General features: G+C 24.4%; 1 protein-coding gene across 1 annotated transcript in view; it reads left to right on the top strand.

Annotated features, from left to right (window-relative positions):
• LOC145841759 (ectopic P granules protein 5 homolog) overlaps positions 1–11608 on the top strand; it is a 70385-nt gene extending 58777 nt beyond the window's left edge. Inside the window, exons 33-53 of the mRNA XM_082949114.1 lie at positions 158–294; positions 755–898; positions 1142–1289; positions 1653–1838; positions 2362–2465; positions 2823–3042; positions 3457–3554; positions 3995–4279; positions 4541–4633; positions 4876–5035; positions 5549–5675; positions 6015–6247; positions 6868–7057; positions 7319–7473; positions 8515–8635; positions 8888–8982; positions 9286–9428; positions 9703–9788; positions 10162–10269; positions 10572–10657; positions 11000–11608. Coding sequence (XP_082805240.1) covers positions 158–294; positions 755–898; positions 1142–1289; positions 1653–1838; positions 2362–2465; positions 2823–3042; positions 3457–3554; positions 3995–4279; positions 4541–4633; positions 4876–5035; positions 5549–5675; positions 6015–6247; positions 6868–7057; positions 7319–7473; positions 8515–8635; positions 8888–8982; positions 9286–9428; positions 9703–9788; positions 10162–10269; positions 10572–10657; positions 11000–11185 — 3105 coding nt within the window. The 3' untranslated portion in view covers positions 11186–11608. The remainder of the gene's footprint in view (positions 1–157; positions 295–754; positions 899–1141; positions 1290–1652; positions 1839–2361; positions 2466–2822; positions 3043–3456; positions 3555–3994; positions 4280–4540; positions 4634–4875; positions 5036–5548; positions 5676–6014; positions 6248–6867; positions 7058–7318; positions 7474–8514; positions 8636–8887; positions 8983–9285; positions 9429–9702; positions 9789–10161; positions 10270–10571; positions 10658–10999) is intronic.
• Positions 11609–12561: the final 953 nt, after the last annotated feature.

Raw genomic sequence — 12561 nt, 5'->3', positions numbered from 1 at the left:
AATGTACAACAAGTTATTTTAATAAAATAATATAATTCGATCACTAAATTATGCTTATTACTAGGAACAGACAGCAGAGATCAAATGCACATCCAGTTATCTAAATATAACAGTATAAATATATTACAAGTTTTTTACATTTAATTTTGTTATTCAGGATGTAGAACAAACAGTAGAAATCAAGTGTACTTCCAGCTACCCAGGCCACAAATGCGAGGGACCTGCCATTGTAAAAGTTCAGCACAAGTTGAAAACAAAAGATGAATACATCCATAATAAACTGGAAGCTAACAGGTTAGTAAACTTGTTATTTGGTCAATTTATTTTGTTTGAAAATGTTTTATGTTACTTATAGCACTAAAAACTCAGTTTTAAGTTAAATGTCTATGGTATCCATATGCTTTTGTATGTTGTTTAAATTTGTAACAACATATGATTCAGTATTACTTAGGTTGATAAACTTGTTAAGCAATTAATTTAACTTGAGAAAATTTTTAATTAGTTAAAGCACTAAATTAACTTAAAATAGGTTTACTGTTAATAGTTTTCAACAACCATACTTTAGTATGTGGATTGAAATTTCAAGAATATATATATTAATAGCGAATCTTTTTACTTTTCTTGTTCAGACCTATATTTCATGTCCAAATCATTCTATACTTGCTTTTGATCGGTTCTAAGTTAAGTCAGCGAAATTGTAAAACTTTCAACCTACAAAATATACCAGCATCAATTAAATTATAACAATCAACAGGCAATCGCACTATAAGGAAGTATCAAAGAACTTCAGTGACGACTCATGCGTGAAGTTGTGTTACGCATCATTGCACATGGAACACGTTTTTCGCGCCATGGAGGAAAACTTGAATAACCCTACCACTACTGAACACGATAAAAAGTTTGTTTGTTTATTATGTTATTTGTATTAATAAGAAATAGTTTAAAAAAATTTATTATTACATAAAGTAATAGAAAGCTTTTTTTATTTTTTTTTGATGGAGAAAAATTTGAATGGTACTCGTTTTCATTATTTGTTAAATAAATTTCAATTCATAATACAGTTTTAAATTAATACATAGTTTTTTATTTAGTTAGTTTAATTTTATTACAAAATGTTTTGTAACTCTTTTGTTTCTCACAGTCGCATAATAGAGGAAGGAATCAAGTTGTTTTTCTCCATATCCGAGCTTTACCGAGGCGTAATGACGTCATCACACCCCGTACGACACGTTATTACGTCACAAATAGAATTGTTGGGTCAGGCCTTCGTCAGCAAGTCGTCTGATCAGGTTTTTGTGAATTTTGATTAAGAGAACAATTAAAAAGAATTAATCTTGCTGTTCTAATAAAAGCTTGTTAATAATTTTTTTAGCTCGTAAAGTAAATTTAAGTTGAATGTTTAAAATAAAATATTAATAAAATGTTAACACCAATGTATTTCTTAAAACTGATAACGTTAGTAAAAGCTGTTTTTTTGTACTCGCTTTTGAATACCCAGAAACTTAGATCTAACTTAAAAAAAAATTATTGTAAACAAATTTTAAAAGTTTCTGATTAAGCTTTTAAACAATTATAAAAATAAAAATATCCACTTTTTAAAGTTTTGTTTTTACAACAACTTTCAGTTACTTTTATTTATTCCACAAACACAGGCGGGCAAGATCTTGGAAGAGATGGTTAGCAACGAGGAGACAATTCCGTTGCTAAGCGCCCATTTCACCCCCATAAAAGTCGACGCCCCAATAAAATTTGTGAATATGTACCAGAAAGTTGTCCATATGGTATCAAATGGTGAGAGAAAAAGTGACCCGGATGTACTATTTGTACTACTAACTAAGGTTTTTTAATATTTTAAATATTTTTTATGAGTTTTAATATCTCACAAAAAAGTTTTTATTATAAGAATTTATAATCTATTAGTTAAATATATGATGAATGTATTTTATTGTTGATCTTAGTTATAACATGATGTACTGTTTGTGTTACTTGCTGATATATAAACAGTTAATTTAAGATAACTTGTTACTATGTACCTTTTTTTTTGTATTTTCAAAGTCTATTTATTGAGTAGTTTTAATACATTAAAGTTAGAAAAAGCTACTTTACTGTTTGTATAAAATTTACCAAGGTTTGTATTAAGATTAAACACAAATATAAATGTTGCCTTTGTTAAATAGTTAAACTTATAATTCAGTTTTTTATAAAAAGGACCTTATAATACATCTAAATTTACTTTTAGTTTGATTTTTTTTTTCTAATTAGTTTCATAAAAACAGATCGTTCAAATCTGACGCCTACCATATTAATTTACCTATACAAAAGTTTGTAACAATATTATTTAATTTATTATAATTTACACAGTTTGATATGGAGAGATGGATAACTTACTTGCAACCAATTGAAAACGAAATACTTCAGTTGATTAATTCTGTTTTATTTGGTGTCAAATCCTGTATTGATACAGAGTTAGTTTGTACTTCTTACTAGTAGTCTTCTGAGTTTTTATAAATAAAATAGAAGTTGGCTAGATAGAGAATGTCTCAGAAACATTAATCAATCTTTTAAAAACCTTCTAAGAGCACAAAATAAAGGTTTTTACTTTATTTTCAATCTTAATATAACGTTTAAACTTTAAAAATGTTATAAAAACAATTGAGCGATAAAAAGTCAAATAAAGCATAGTGTGTTATTTTATACCATATATATTTAAATAAGATGAGTGAAAAAAAGATTACAGTGATTTAATTCATTTGTAAATAACCAAAATTTTAGAAAACATTTAAGTTTTACTGACCACGCGTGATTACAACTATTATTTACAGTAACGACAATTCTACAAACAAGGAAAGCGGTAAAGTTGAAATGTCACTCAATGAAGTTGAAGTGTCGCAAGGTTACTCGACCGTGCACGAAATTTATGTCAACCACCTCACCACATTGTTACGTCACAATGCAAATTTGACGTCATCAGTTTTAAACAGCATGCTGGATATTTCAATGCACAAACAATTGACGTTGAAAACATGGAACACTTTTAATAAAGTTTGTATTTATTCTCTTGTGTTATTTAGCTGCTATGCTTTTTCTATCGATTTTAAATATTTTACCACTACTTTCTGTAAGTTTTAATTAATTATTTTTATTATATGATTCGTGAAAATGATTAACTTTACACTGATTTTTTTGTTTTAATGATTCTTGTATAAATTACTTTGTTACATATTTTGGTCCCTGTTTGATTTTTTTCCTTACTTTTGTTAGTTATATCAAATAATGATTACTTTTTTGGTATGATTCTTATGATATAACTACCAAATATAGTTTTAGATCGATATGGTTTTTCGAATCTTACAATAGTTAAGAACTTCTTACAAAAAACCTTACAATATTTCTACTTTATAAAATAAAAATCAGATTGACAACTATTTTAATTGTTTATAAATATCTTTTTTTTAGGTATTAGAAGAACACAGTAATGTTTTAGATTGGACAAATCTTGTATACTGTTTCAAGTTGATGGAAAATTTCTTCAAGAATATCAGAGATCGAACTAAGTTAGTTTACATTTTTTTGATAATTTAATCTTATTTATGTCCAGTCTTACTATTTAAAGTACTAGTCGTTTTGTCAAAAATCTAAACTTAATCATAACTGAGCCTACAAGACAAACTGTTTTTTTTTTTTCAAAAAACCATATACTTCAAGTACTTTACTAAAGTTTGCATCTATAATTTTAAAAAATAATTAGTTTTACATACAGAGGAAACAGATATATACTAAACGTATTTCTAGTTTACAATGCATTAATTTAAAAATAATTTGAAATAATTAATTTTATTATCTAATAATTTTCTTATAAACAAATAGAATGAATATATAATTTAAATTTTAACAAATTTTATAAGACTAAATTAAATTTTTTTAAATAACTACTTACTTTCTTTCTTTCGTAATTGTATTTAATCTAATTTCGTAATATTTTTTCTACAAACAGAGCAGACGAAATATACACTGAATGGTCTTCTTACGTGGAACCAATTTCAGTTTTGTTGGCAAAATTGTGCCAGATTCTTCCGTATCACTTCAAACTGCAAACACGTGACAACGTTTCACACATAAATGATTACGAGTCACGTGATGAGATTACACACATGAGTAATCATGACTCACGTGGGAGTTTGTATCCGAGCTTGAGCCAATCAAACGTCGACAAAATGATGGAAATGATTTTCGATATTTTCACACCTTGGCTGTTGCCTAAGATTTGCACGAAAACCAAGTTAGTATTTAATTTTCTAAAATAAAATTATTTCCATTTATTTTAATTTATAAAATTGATTGTAGTTTTTATTTTGATTGAAAACTGTAGAAATCTTTTTTGTCTATTAATTGAGTCTACTATATGTAATATAGTTTGTTATGTTTTTACAAAAGTCTAACAAACTACCTCTTACGAATTTACTAACAGTGTATTCAAAATTTACAGCAAAATTAATTAGTATACTTTTTTTTTATTATCTAATATTTGATTTTATTACAGAACCGCAGACTGGCCATTACAAGAAACCACAGACAGAATCAGCTTTTTTATGAAATCGAAATTCAAAACTGTCATTATTGAATTGTGCGATGGGTCAGTTTTTATTTGTCATAATAAATTTGTGTTGTTTTATTCGATTTTTATAAGTTATATTTTTTATAGCAATGAAATGATATTTCTGCTTTTGTAAGGAAGTTTATCTAAGGAAAGTTCATTACTCAAATATGTTTTAACACTTTTCTAATACAAGTACTAATACTTTATATTCTGTTTGTTCCATTAGTACAAACTAAGTTTTTAATACTTATAAATTAATTGTTTAAAAAAAAATACAGAAACATGACCTCACCCGTCCTTAATTACGTCATAGAAAGATATTTCAAACTGACGTATGAAATAGAAACTGAAATTAGTGATAAATTTCACGAAATTATTTCAGATTTTCAGTGGAAATATATTAAGCCCAGCTTTAAGCTCATAGCTAATATTAAAACGGTTAGAATTATTCTGAAACTTTATTAAATCACTATTTTCATGTTTGAGAAGTTAAATTTTTTTTGAGGATACATAATAAGCGATCTCATTCATATTTTTAAACAACTATTGCATTATGTACAACATTAAAAATTTTATTTAAATGAAAACTTTCCTTAAAAGTTTATTTTAAGTCTATGATGTATTGAAACTAACTTAAGCAGATATTACAGTTTAACTTTGAATTTTTAAAGCTAGTTTTGTGATGCTTTTACCGATTTCAATATAGCTAATAAATATATTATATTGTCTATCTAAAATTATATTTAAAAGTTTAACTCTTAAGCTCTATTTTTATACAAAACAAATAATTTTTTTTACAAACAAAAACAATACTCAGGTGTCTTGAAATGATCTTTTAATTAAATAAGTACTTCTATATTCTTAAATACTAAAAAGAAATGAAAGCTAACTTTTCAAGGTTTGTACATATCATGTACTTTTTTCATATTTATTTATTTCACATGTTTACAGGTTTGTGACAGACTAAATAACAACGAAATGAAATTTATAACCGGAATATTAACAAATATTAACTGGAATAATTGTGATAATTCTAAAGAATTCATCAGTAAAATGCTCAACATTATCATTTACTTGGGTATGGAGTTTCATTTAATTTTTTATGTATATTAAAATAAATTGGAAAGTTTAAAATTAAATGTATAAATAGTTTTTTTATAGTTTTTTAGTTCGTTTTATTTAACTAAAAAAAGCTACTAATTTATTACAAAAAAAGTACAACTTCAAATAAAAACTATATTAAAATTGATTAGGTTGTCAACATTATTAAAATATATTAAAAAATGAAACAAAAACGTAAAACTTATTCAATAAAAAGCTATAAGTAATCAATAAAGTGTTTCACATGTATAAATTATTACAAACTAAAAGTAAAATAAAATTATAGTAATTTTTATCAAATTATTTTTTCAATCAGGTTGCGACGGGGAACGATACGAAATGATGACGTCATTTATCGGCAACATACGTCATCGGTTGTCATGGCAATTTTGTAGTCACGATGACGTCATGCATTGTTGCAACGTCATCAACGATCGATACGCGTGGGTGAACACGAATCATCCAATCACGATCGAGAATTTTGTTTTAAATTTTTTCAAGAAAGTTTGCCTGATGCCTATGACTGAAGATGAAAATAACTTGTTAAAAGTTAGTTGTGTTTTTCATTTTAATTTATCAAGAAAAAATAATACTAATCTTTAAATGAAATATTGTTGTTGTTTTGTTGAGTTTTTAATTTATCTTGAAAATATATGTTAAAAACAAGAACAATTTTGTACCTGAAATTAAGTATTTTGGTGGTATTTAATCTTCTAAATACAAAGTAAAAATTTTTTGAAAAAATACTATTAGTTCAAAAGTTTTTTTTTACTAATTTGGTTTCTTTTTATAGAGAGTTAAAGTATTTCGGTAGTATTTGATATGCTTCTAACGCAAAGTAAAGTGTTGTATATTTCAGCTTAAATTATTTGTTTTAAGTTTTATAACACTATACCTTTTTTTGCTAGACTAAATATTTTTAAAGGCTTGATTTGAGCTGAATAAATTGCTTTTTAAAATGTTTCTATAGAATCATTCTAGACATTGTACATCTTATTTTAAGTAAATATTAAAAGAAATAATTATAACTATGTTAATTTTTGTTTTTCTCTTATACACAGAACACTAAAGAAACCAGTATATAAAAATAAAAACATATAGATCATTTACAAAACAGTAAAGAAATAGCTTAGCATGTGTTATAAGGTAAAATTAAATTTGCTTAACAGAATACAAAAGAAACCAGTATAGAAAAATCACCATCAATAGAATTGTTAAAAGAAACGGATAATTATTATGACTGGTTAAAAAGAACTACTTATATCAAATGTATAGTAAGAATGATTTGTAAAAACGAAGTTAATTTGCAAATAAATATCAGTAACTTGTTTCAAACTGTCAAAATACTTGTCGAAAATTGTTAGTGAAGCCTTAAAATGTATAAATAATAAGTTTTTTCGTATATAAAATAAGCTATTTTATTGAATTTAATTGTAAATAATAATTTTTATAACTTTTTACCTTTCATTAAATACTTTTGAAGATTTTTTATAAAAATCTTTTCAATGTACATGATTAAAAGAACCTTACAATATGCCTTTTAAAAATAATTTTAAAGTGTTTAGGTTGTTTAATTTTTTAGTTTCTTCAACTCTTTTTGATTTTATAATCTAATTTTAGACGAATTAGATTTAGACTCGGAATCTTTACAATTTGAAGAAAATGTAGAAAAATTAATGTTGGAAATTTTTATGTTAATTGAAAAACTACCTAATAAGTCCGACGAAGTTATCAAAACTATTTGTGAAATAATTAATATTGAAGATGATGAAAAAGTGAGTAAAGTTTTTTTTTTTTACTATTTACAGGGTTGACAATACTCAGGGAACTCAAGGAAACTCAGGGAATTTTGAATTTATTTTTTTACTCAGGGAAACTCAGGGCAGTTTTGATTTTTTCTAAAAATTTCAGGAAAGCCTTAAGATTTTTTAAAAATCTTAGGAGATTATTAGTTTTTATTATTTTATATACCACTATTTTATAGATCTAGAATAAGATTTAGTTGGTCCAGTTCAATATTTTGTTCAAAAAAGTTGATTTTAAGTTTTTTTTCAAGTGTTTATTTAGAATTTTTTTAACGTTGCGGCTAGTTCTTTAATGCTTTTAGAATAACATTGTAATTTTTTAATATATAATGACATTTTTAAGGGTTTGAAAAAAAAACTCAGGGAAACTCAGGGAAGTTTCAGGTTACTCAGGGAAGATTTTTTGACTCAAAGAGTGGCAACCCTGTATTTATTTATAATTATTTCAACTTGTATAAGTGTGTTATTAATAGATTTATAGATATAAAAATTATAGTATATTTTGTTATTTCAAACACTAGGTAGCTACTACTTTATGTTTTTAAGAATCTTTAGTTTATTTAACATAAAAAAATTTAACCTAAAATATGTATGTTCCCTTAACCTAAAGACGGCATATGTTATATACATAAGTTTAAACAATATTACACACTAAACTTATTGTAAAATTAACTCAAAAACTTTTTCTATATGTTAGTTTGCACCAAAAGTTTTATGTTGTAGTTTTGGTTTACTGTTTAAATTGTGTTTAAATAGTTTTTTGTTAGAACTTCATTGTGTTTTAGTTTAAACTTACCTAAAAGGAAGTAAATGTATTTTGTAAAAAATAATTTTTGTAATTAATATATAATTTTTTTTGTAGTAGTTATTGTACGTTTATACTAATATTAGAAAATTATTTATGAAATATAACATATAGCTTTTAAACCTAACAATTTTTTGTGCATTTGTATTTGACTGTATAGTGTACATAAAAAGCAACAAGTTTTATTAATCACTCTCAATTCACAGAAACTACCCACGTCAGTTCTTATTTGTTCGATTTCTTCGTGTTGCCAAGTAAACATGACGTCATCAAACTATTGCGTCATAATAGAGTGCTTGATGCAAAACTACCTCCAACAGAAATGCAGTGAGTTTTGTAAAATTTATTTAATCAAACTATATTACTGCACTGAGGTTTTGTTCCATGGGTTTGATATTTGGACCTAAATAGTAAAGAAGGTCATTTAGATTATTTTGGATTTTTTTCGCTAATTTTGGTACCTGTATACTTTTTTTAATTTTTTGTTAACTTACACTTTTTGAAAGCTACAACAGTTTTAAACACTTTTTAATAGTAGCAAGTTTAAAGCTTTGTGTGATAAACATTTAATTTATTAAGGTAACAATCCGTTAGAAGAAAACAGTACAAATTGGTGGAGTAATATTTTGAAAATTACAAATAAACCGTACAATCAACTACAGCATAATGAAGATGTTTGTTTAATTTATTTATTAATGTTTTATATAAAAATATAGTTGTTTTTTATGTTTATAAACTCAAAATAGTTAGTTTTAATGTTTGTTAATAGTTTATTTATACCTTTGATTGTTCCTCATATAAAAAACTCAAACGAACTTGTAAAACTAATTACTCAAGAACATTATATTCTACTACTATTTAAGTGTTATTACAACAGTAAAATAAAGTTTTAAATACTTTTTTATATAAAAAACTGTAAAAGCTCAAAAAATAAATATTTTATAGCAAATAAACCTACAAAATAATTTTTCAAACAGGAGTTGATAAAAAGTGCTGTTGAAAACAACAGTTTATTGTTAATACATTTACTTCATCTTCAAAATATAAAAACTCCCGGAGAAATTGATAATTTAATTGTAATTGAAGAAATAACAAACAATATTACGTCTTTTGTTTTAAAGTTAGTTTGTATTTTAAAGAATTAGTTTTTGTTCAAGTTAATTACAGTTAACTATTTGTATTCAAATTTAGAAAACCAGCTAATATTAAATAATGTATTTGAATTGCTTTTAAAATTAAGACAGACTTAAACATAATATTTTTTAACTGAATATACTATTAATACTTTAGTTTAGTAATCAGAACTTTTTGAAACTTTCAATATAAAGTAAAGACACTTTGTACTTAAAATGCTTCTTTTATAAAACAAATAATTATTAATTTTATTTATACAGGCAAATAGAAGAAGTCAAACTACTTTTATTAATAGACGATTTATTCACAATGTTAATGAATATTCCTATTGAACAAATTTCCGAAAGTTTGTATTTCAACTTGTTTACTTTATTATTTAAAAAATATATTGAAATATGTTTTTTTTGATTAAAGTGACATTATTTTAAATACCTCACAATCTTTTTCACCAAGTATATTAACGTAAAAAATGTTTTTTTTTAACTAAGTAAGTAAATAAAGTTTTAAATAATAACTTCAATTCAGTAATATTGAAACATACTATCCTAACGCAGTCTTAATAAATCAAAGTTTAAAAAACAACTTTGTATGTTATTTTTGATACAAACACTTATTTTTTATTTTTACAGATCTTTATGTTATCTTAAACATGAAATATTTACAGATCTAAAACAGTTTTTTATGTTATTTACGTAATAAAAACTTATTAATTCTCACAGATCTTTCAAACAAAATAGTTTCCATGCTGCAGCAATTATCTCAAGATAAAATAAAATCAGGATTACTTGGAACAATTGGAATCTCTCAAAAATCTTTCAGAACACCTGGTATGTATTTGTTATTTATTTACATATAAGAAATAATTTAGCAAAACTTTATCTAGAATAAATTTGTTTTATAACTATAAGTTACTGTAGTTTTTGAAATATATATTCTCTTGGTGACATTGGAAAACACTTTTGTGTTTCATTTTAAAATAGTTAGAACACCATTAGGTTATACAACTAACACATAAATAACTTTTTTTTTGACTTATTTTTTTGTTAACTTTTTTAAGCATGAATCTTTTAAAACATTTGGTTGTTTATTTTAATTGTTTCAAGTGTTTTAAACAATTTCTCTTCTTCAGAATTTCGCCTTGTAGTAAAAACTTACTTAGTGGTTTTCAAAAAACAAATTTCTTCTTCAAATAACGACAACTCAGTGTTTAGTCAGGTATGTTAAATTAATATAATCTATGAAGTTGTATTAAAATTAAGTTTATATATTTTTAAGAAATGTTAGTACTAGTAGATAAACTTGACAGTACAAAAATTACTTAAAAAAATTAAACCTGTATAACAGTTTAGCAAATTTAAATATAAAACTCGACTTACTGATTTTTAGTGATAAAGCATATATCAGCTATGCAATACTAAACTTAGTATAAAAGTTTTTGTAGTAATTTACATAAATTAGAAGTAATTTTAATTTAGTTGTAGTTGTTTTTTAACATTAACTATAAAGGAATACAGGCAAAACAGTTTAACATAAAAGTTAATTCCACTTTATTTTTAGGCATTAGAAGAATTCAAACAGCTAGAATCAGTCAAATGTTATTCGGCCCTGCTTGAGAAGTTGCACTTCATATACGAACGTTTACAGAGCAACAACGCCACCTATCGACAGTTTTGCAGATATTTTGTTGAAGAGTTCTATTCACAATCTAGCTACCTGCATCATATAAAACTGAATGATAGTTAAATTGTTGTAGTTGTTTTTAATTTTCAATCCAAACACCTTGTTTTTAAAGACTGTTGATATACAAATTAAAAACTACCTTTATCACAAAAATAGGTTATATTTTTAACAAAACTTTTTTTAAAATTAAGAAACTTATATTCCCACAAATTTTATGGATTTTAAATACCTTTTGTAAAACACACAGTTGAAAAATATTTGTCTTAGTGATCTTTTAGGTGCTAAAGAAGGGATAAAAAATTTTGAGTATATTTTTTATGCTGTTCTTTAATTTTTAAATGTTAATTGTTAAAAAAATGTTTTCTATTAACTTGTGAACTGCCAAAACACAAAAAAAATGTTCATAATTTTTTAAAGTTCAATTACTCCAGTTTTAAAACCCAATTTTAAAAGTTTTAAAGTAAGTATACATTACAATATATAAGTTTTTTATTACTTTATTCATTTCAGTACTTTTTATTGTTTTTCCAAATTTGCACTTTTTCATTTGAGATTCTAATTTGCCATTAAGTATCTTAACTTTTTCGTTTGATACATGACAATAAAACGAACGAATTAATATGGTTTAAAATTATTTTTTAATCTGTTAGTATAATTTATCAATTTCTAGTTTTTTTCTTTTATCTGGTTTTTTTATAAAAAACATCAAGAATAATAATTAATTAGTATAGAGATATACATTTTTTTCAGTCGGCTGAGGCCAGATTTGTAGAAAAAAAATTAAGGGCTGCCTTTAAAAAAAAATTATGTTGGCTTCTGAAGTTTAACAATTTATAATATAAAAAATTACGATGAATAGTATACAGGTAAATTGAAACTGAAAATACAGAACAGAAAATGTTTTAACAAATAAAAAATATCTTGCTAAGTGTTTGCATTAAAAAAAAAAGAGACAGTCTTTTAATGTCTTTTAAACCAGTTTTTATATTTTAGCAAAAAATTTAAGCGTAAAACTTTAATGAAAAATTGTTTAAAAAAACTACTATGTACTGAACCTAGAATTAAGAGTACGATTCAAAGTAGTACTTATATAAAAAACTCAGTTTTATTTATTTTGCACAAGTTGCTTTAAAACACTTTACAGATTATTTACTTTAGCTTTAAACTTCCATTTACATTATTGCTTTTTAAAACAAAAAAAAAAAAAGAATCAGTTTTTGTTCTCCACAGTAAAACAGCTAACTGTTTAGTCTGTTAGTGACGTTTTAGAAAGTAAAACACAAACCATGAGTTTTAAATGTTTATAAGATTAAGAACAATATAAAATTAAATTATGAGAATGCCTCTGTTTTTAATTTGCAGCTATTGTTTGTAAAGTAAATAATATCTTTTGTTTGATAACTATAAAAAACTCCCTTAATTTTTATTTTAAATACTCA

The sequence above is a fragment of the Thalia democratica genome, chromosome 7 (genome assembly GCF_965202585.1).
Source record: "Thalia democratica chromosome 7, ktThaDemo2.hap1.1, whole genome shotgun sequence".
Taxonomy (NCBI): domain Eukaryota; kingdom Metazoa; phylum Chordata; class Thaliacea; order Salpida; family Salpidae; genus Thalia; species Thalia democratica.
Note: the sequence above shows the minus strand (reverse complement) of the source record. Positions and strands in the feature narration are given on the sequence as shown.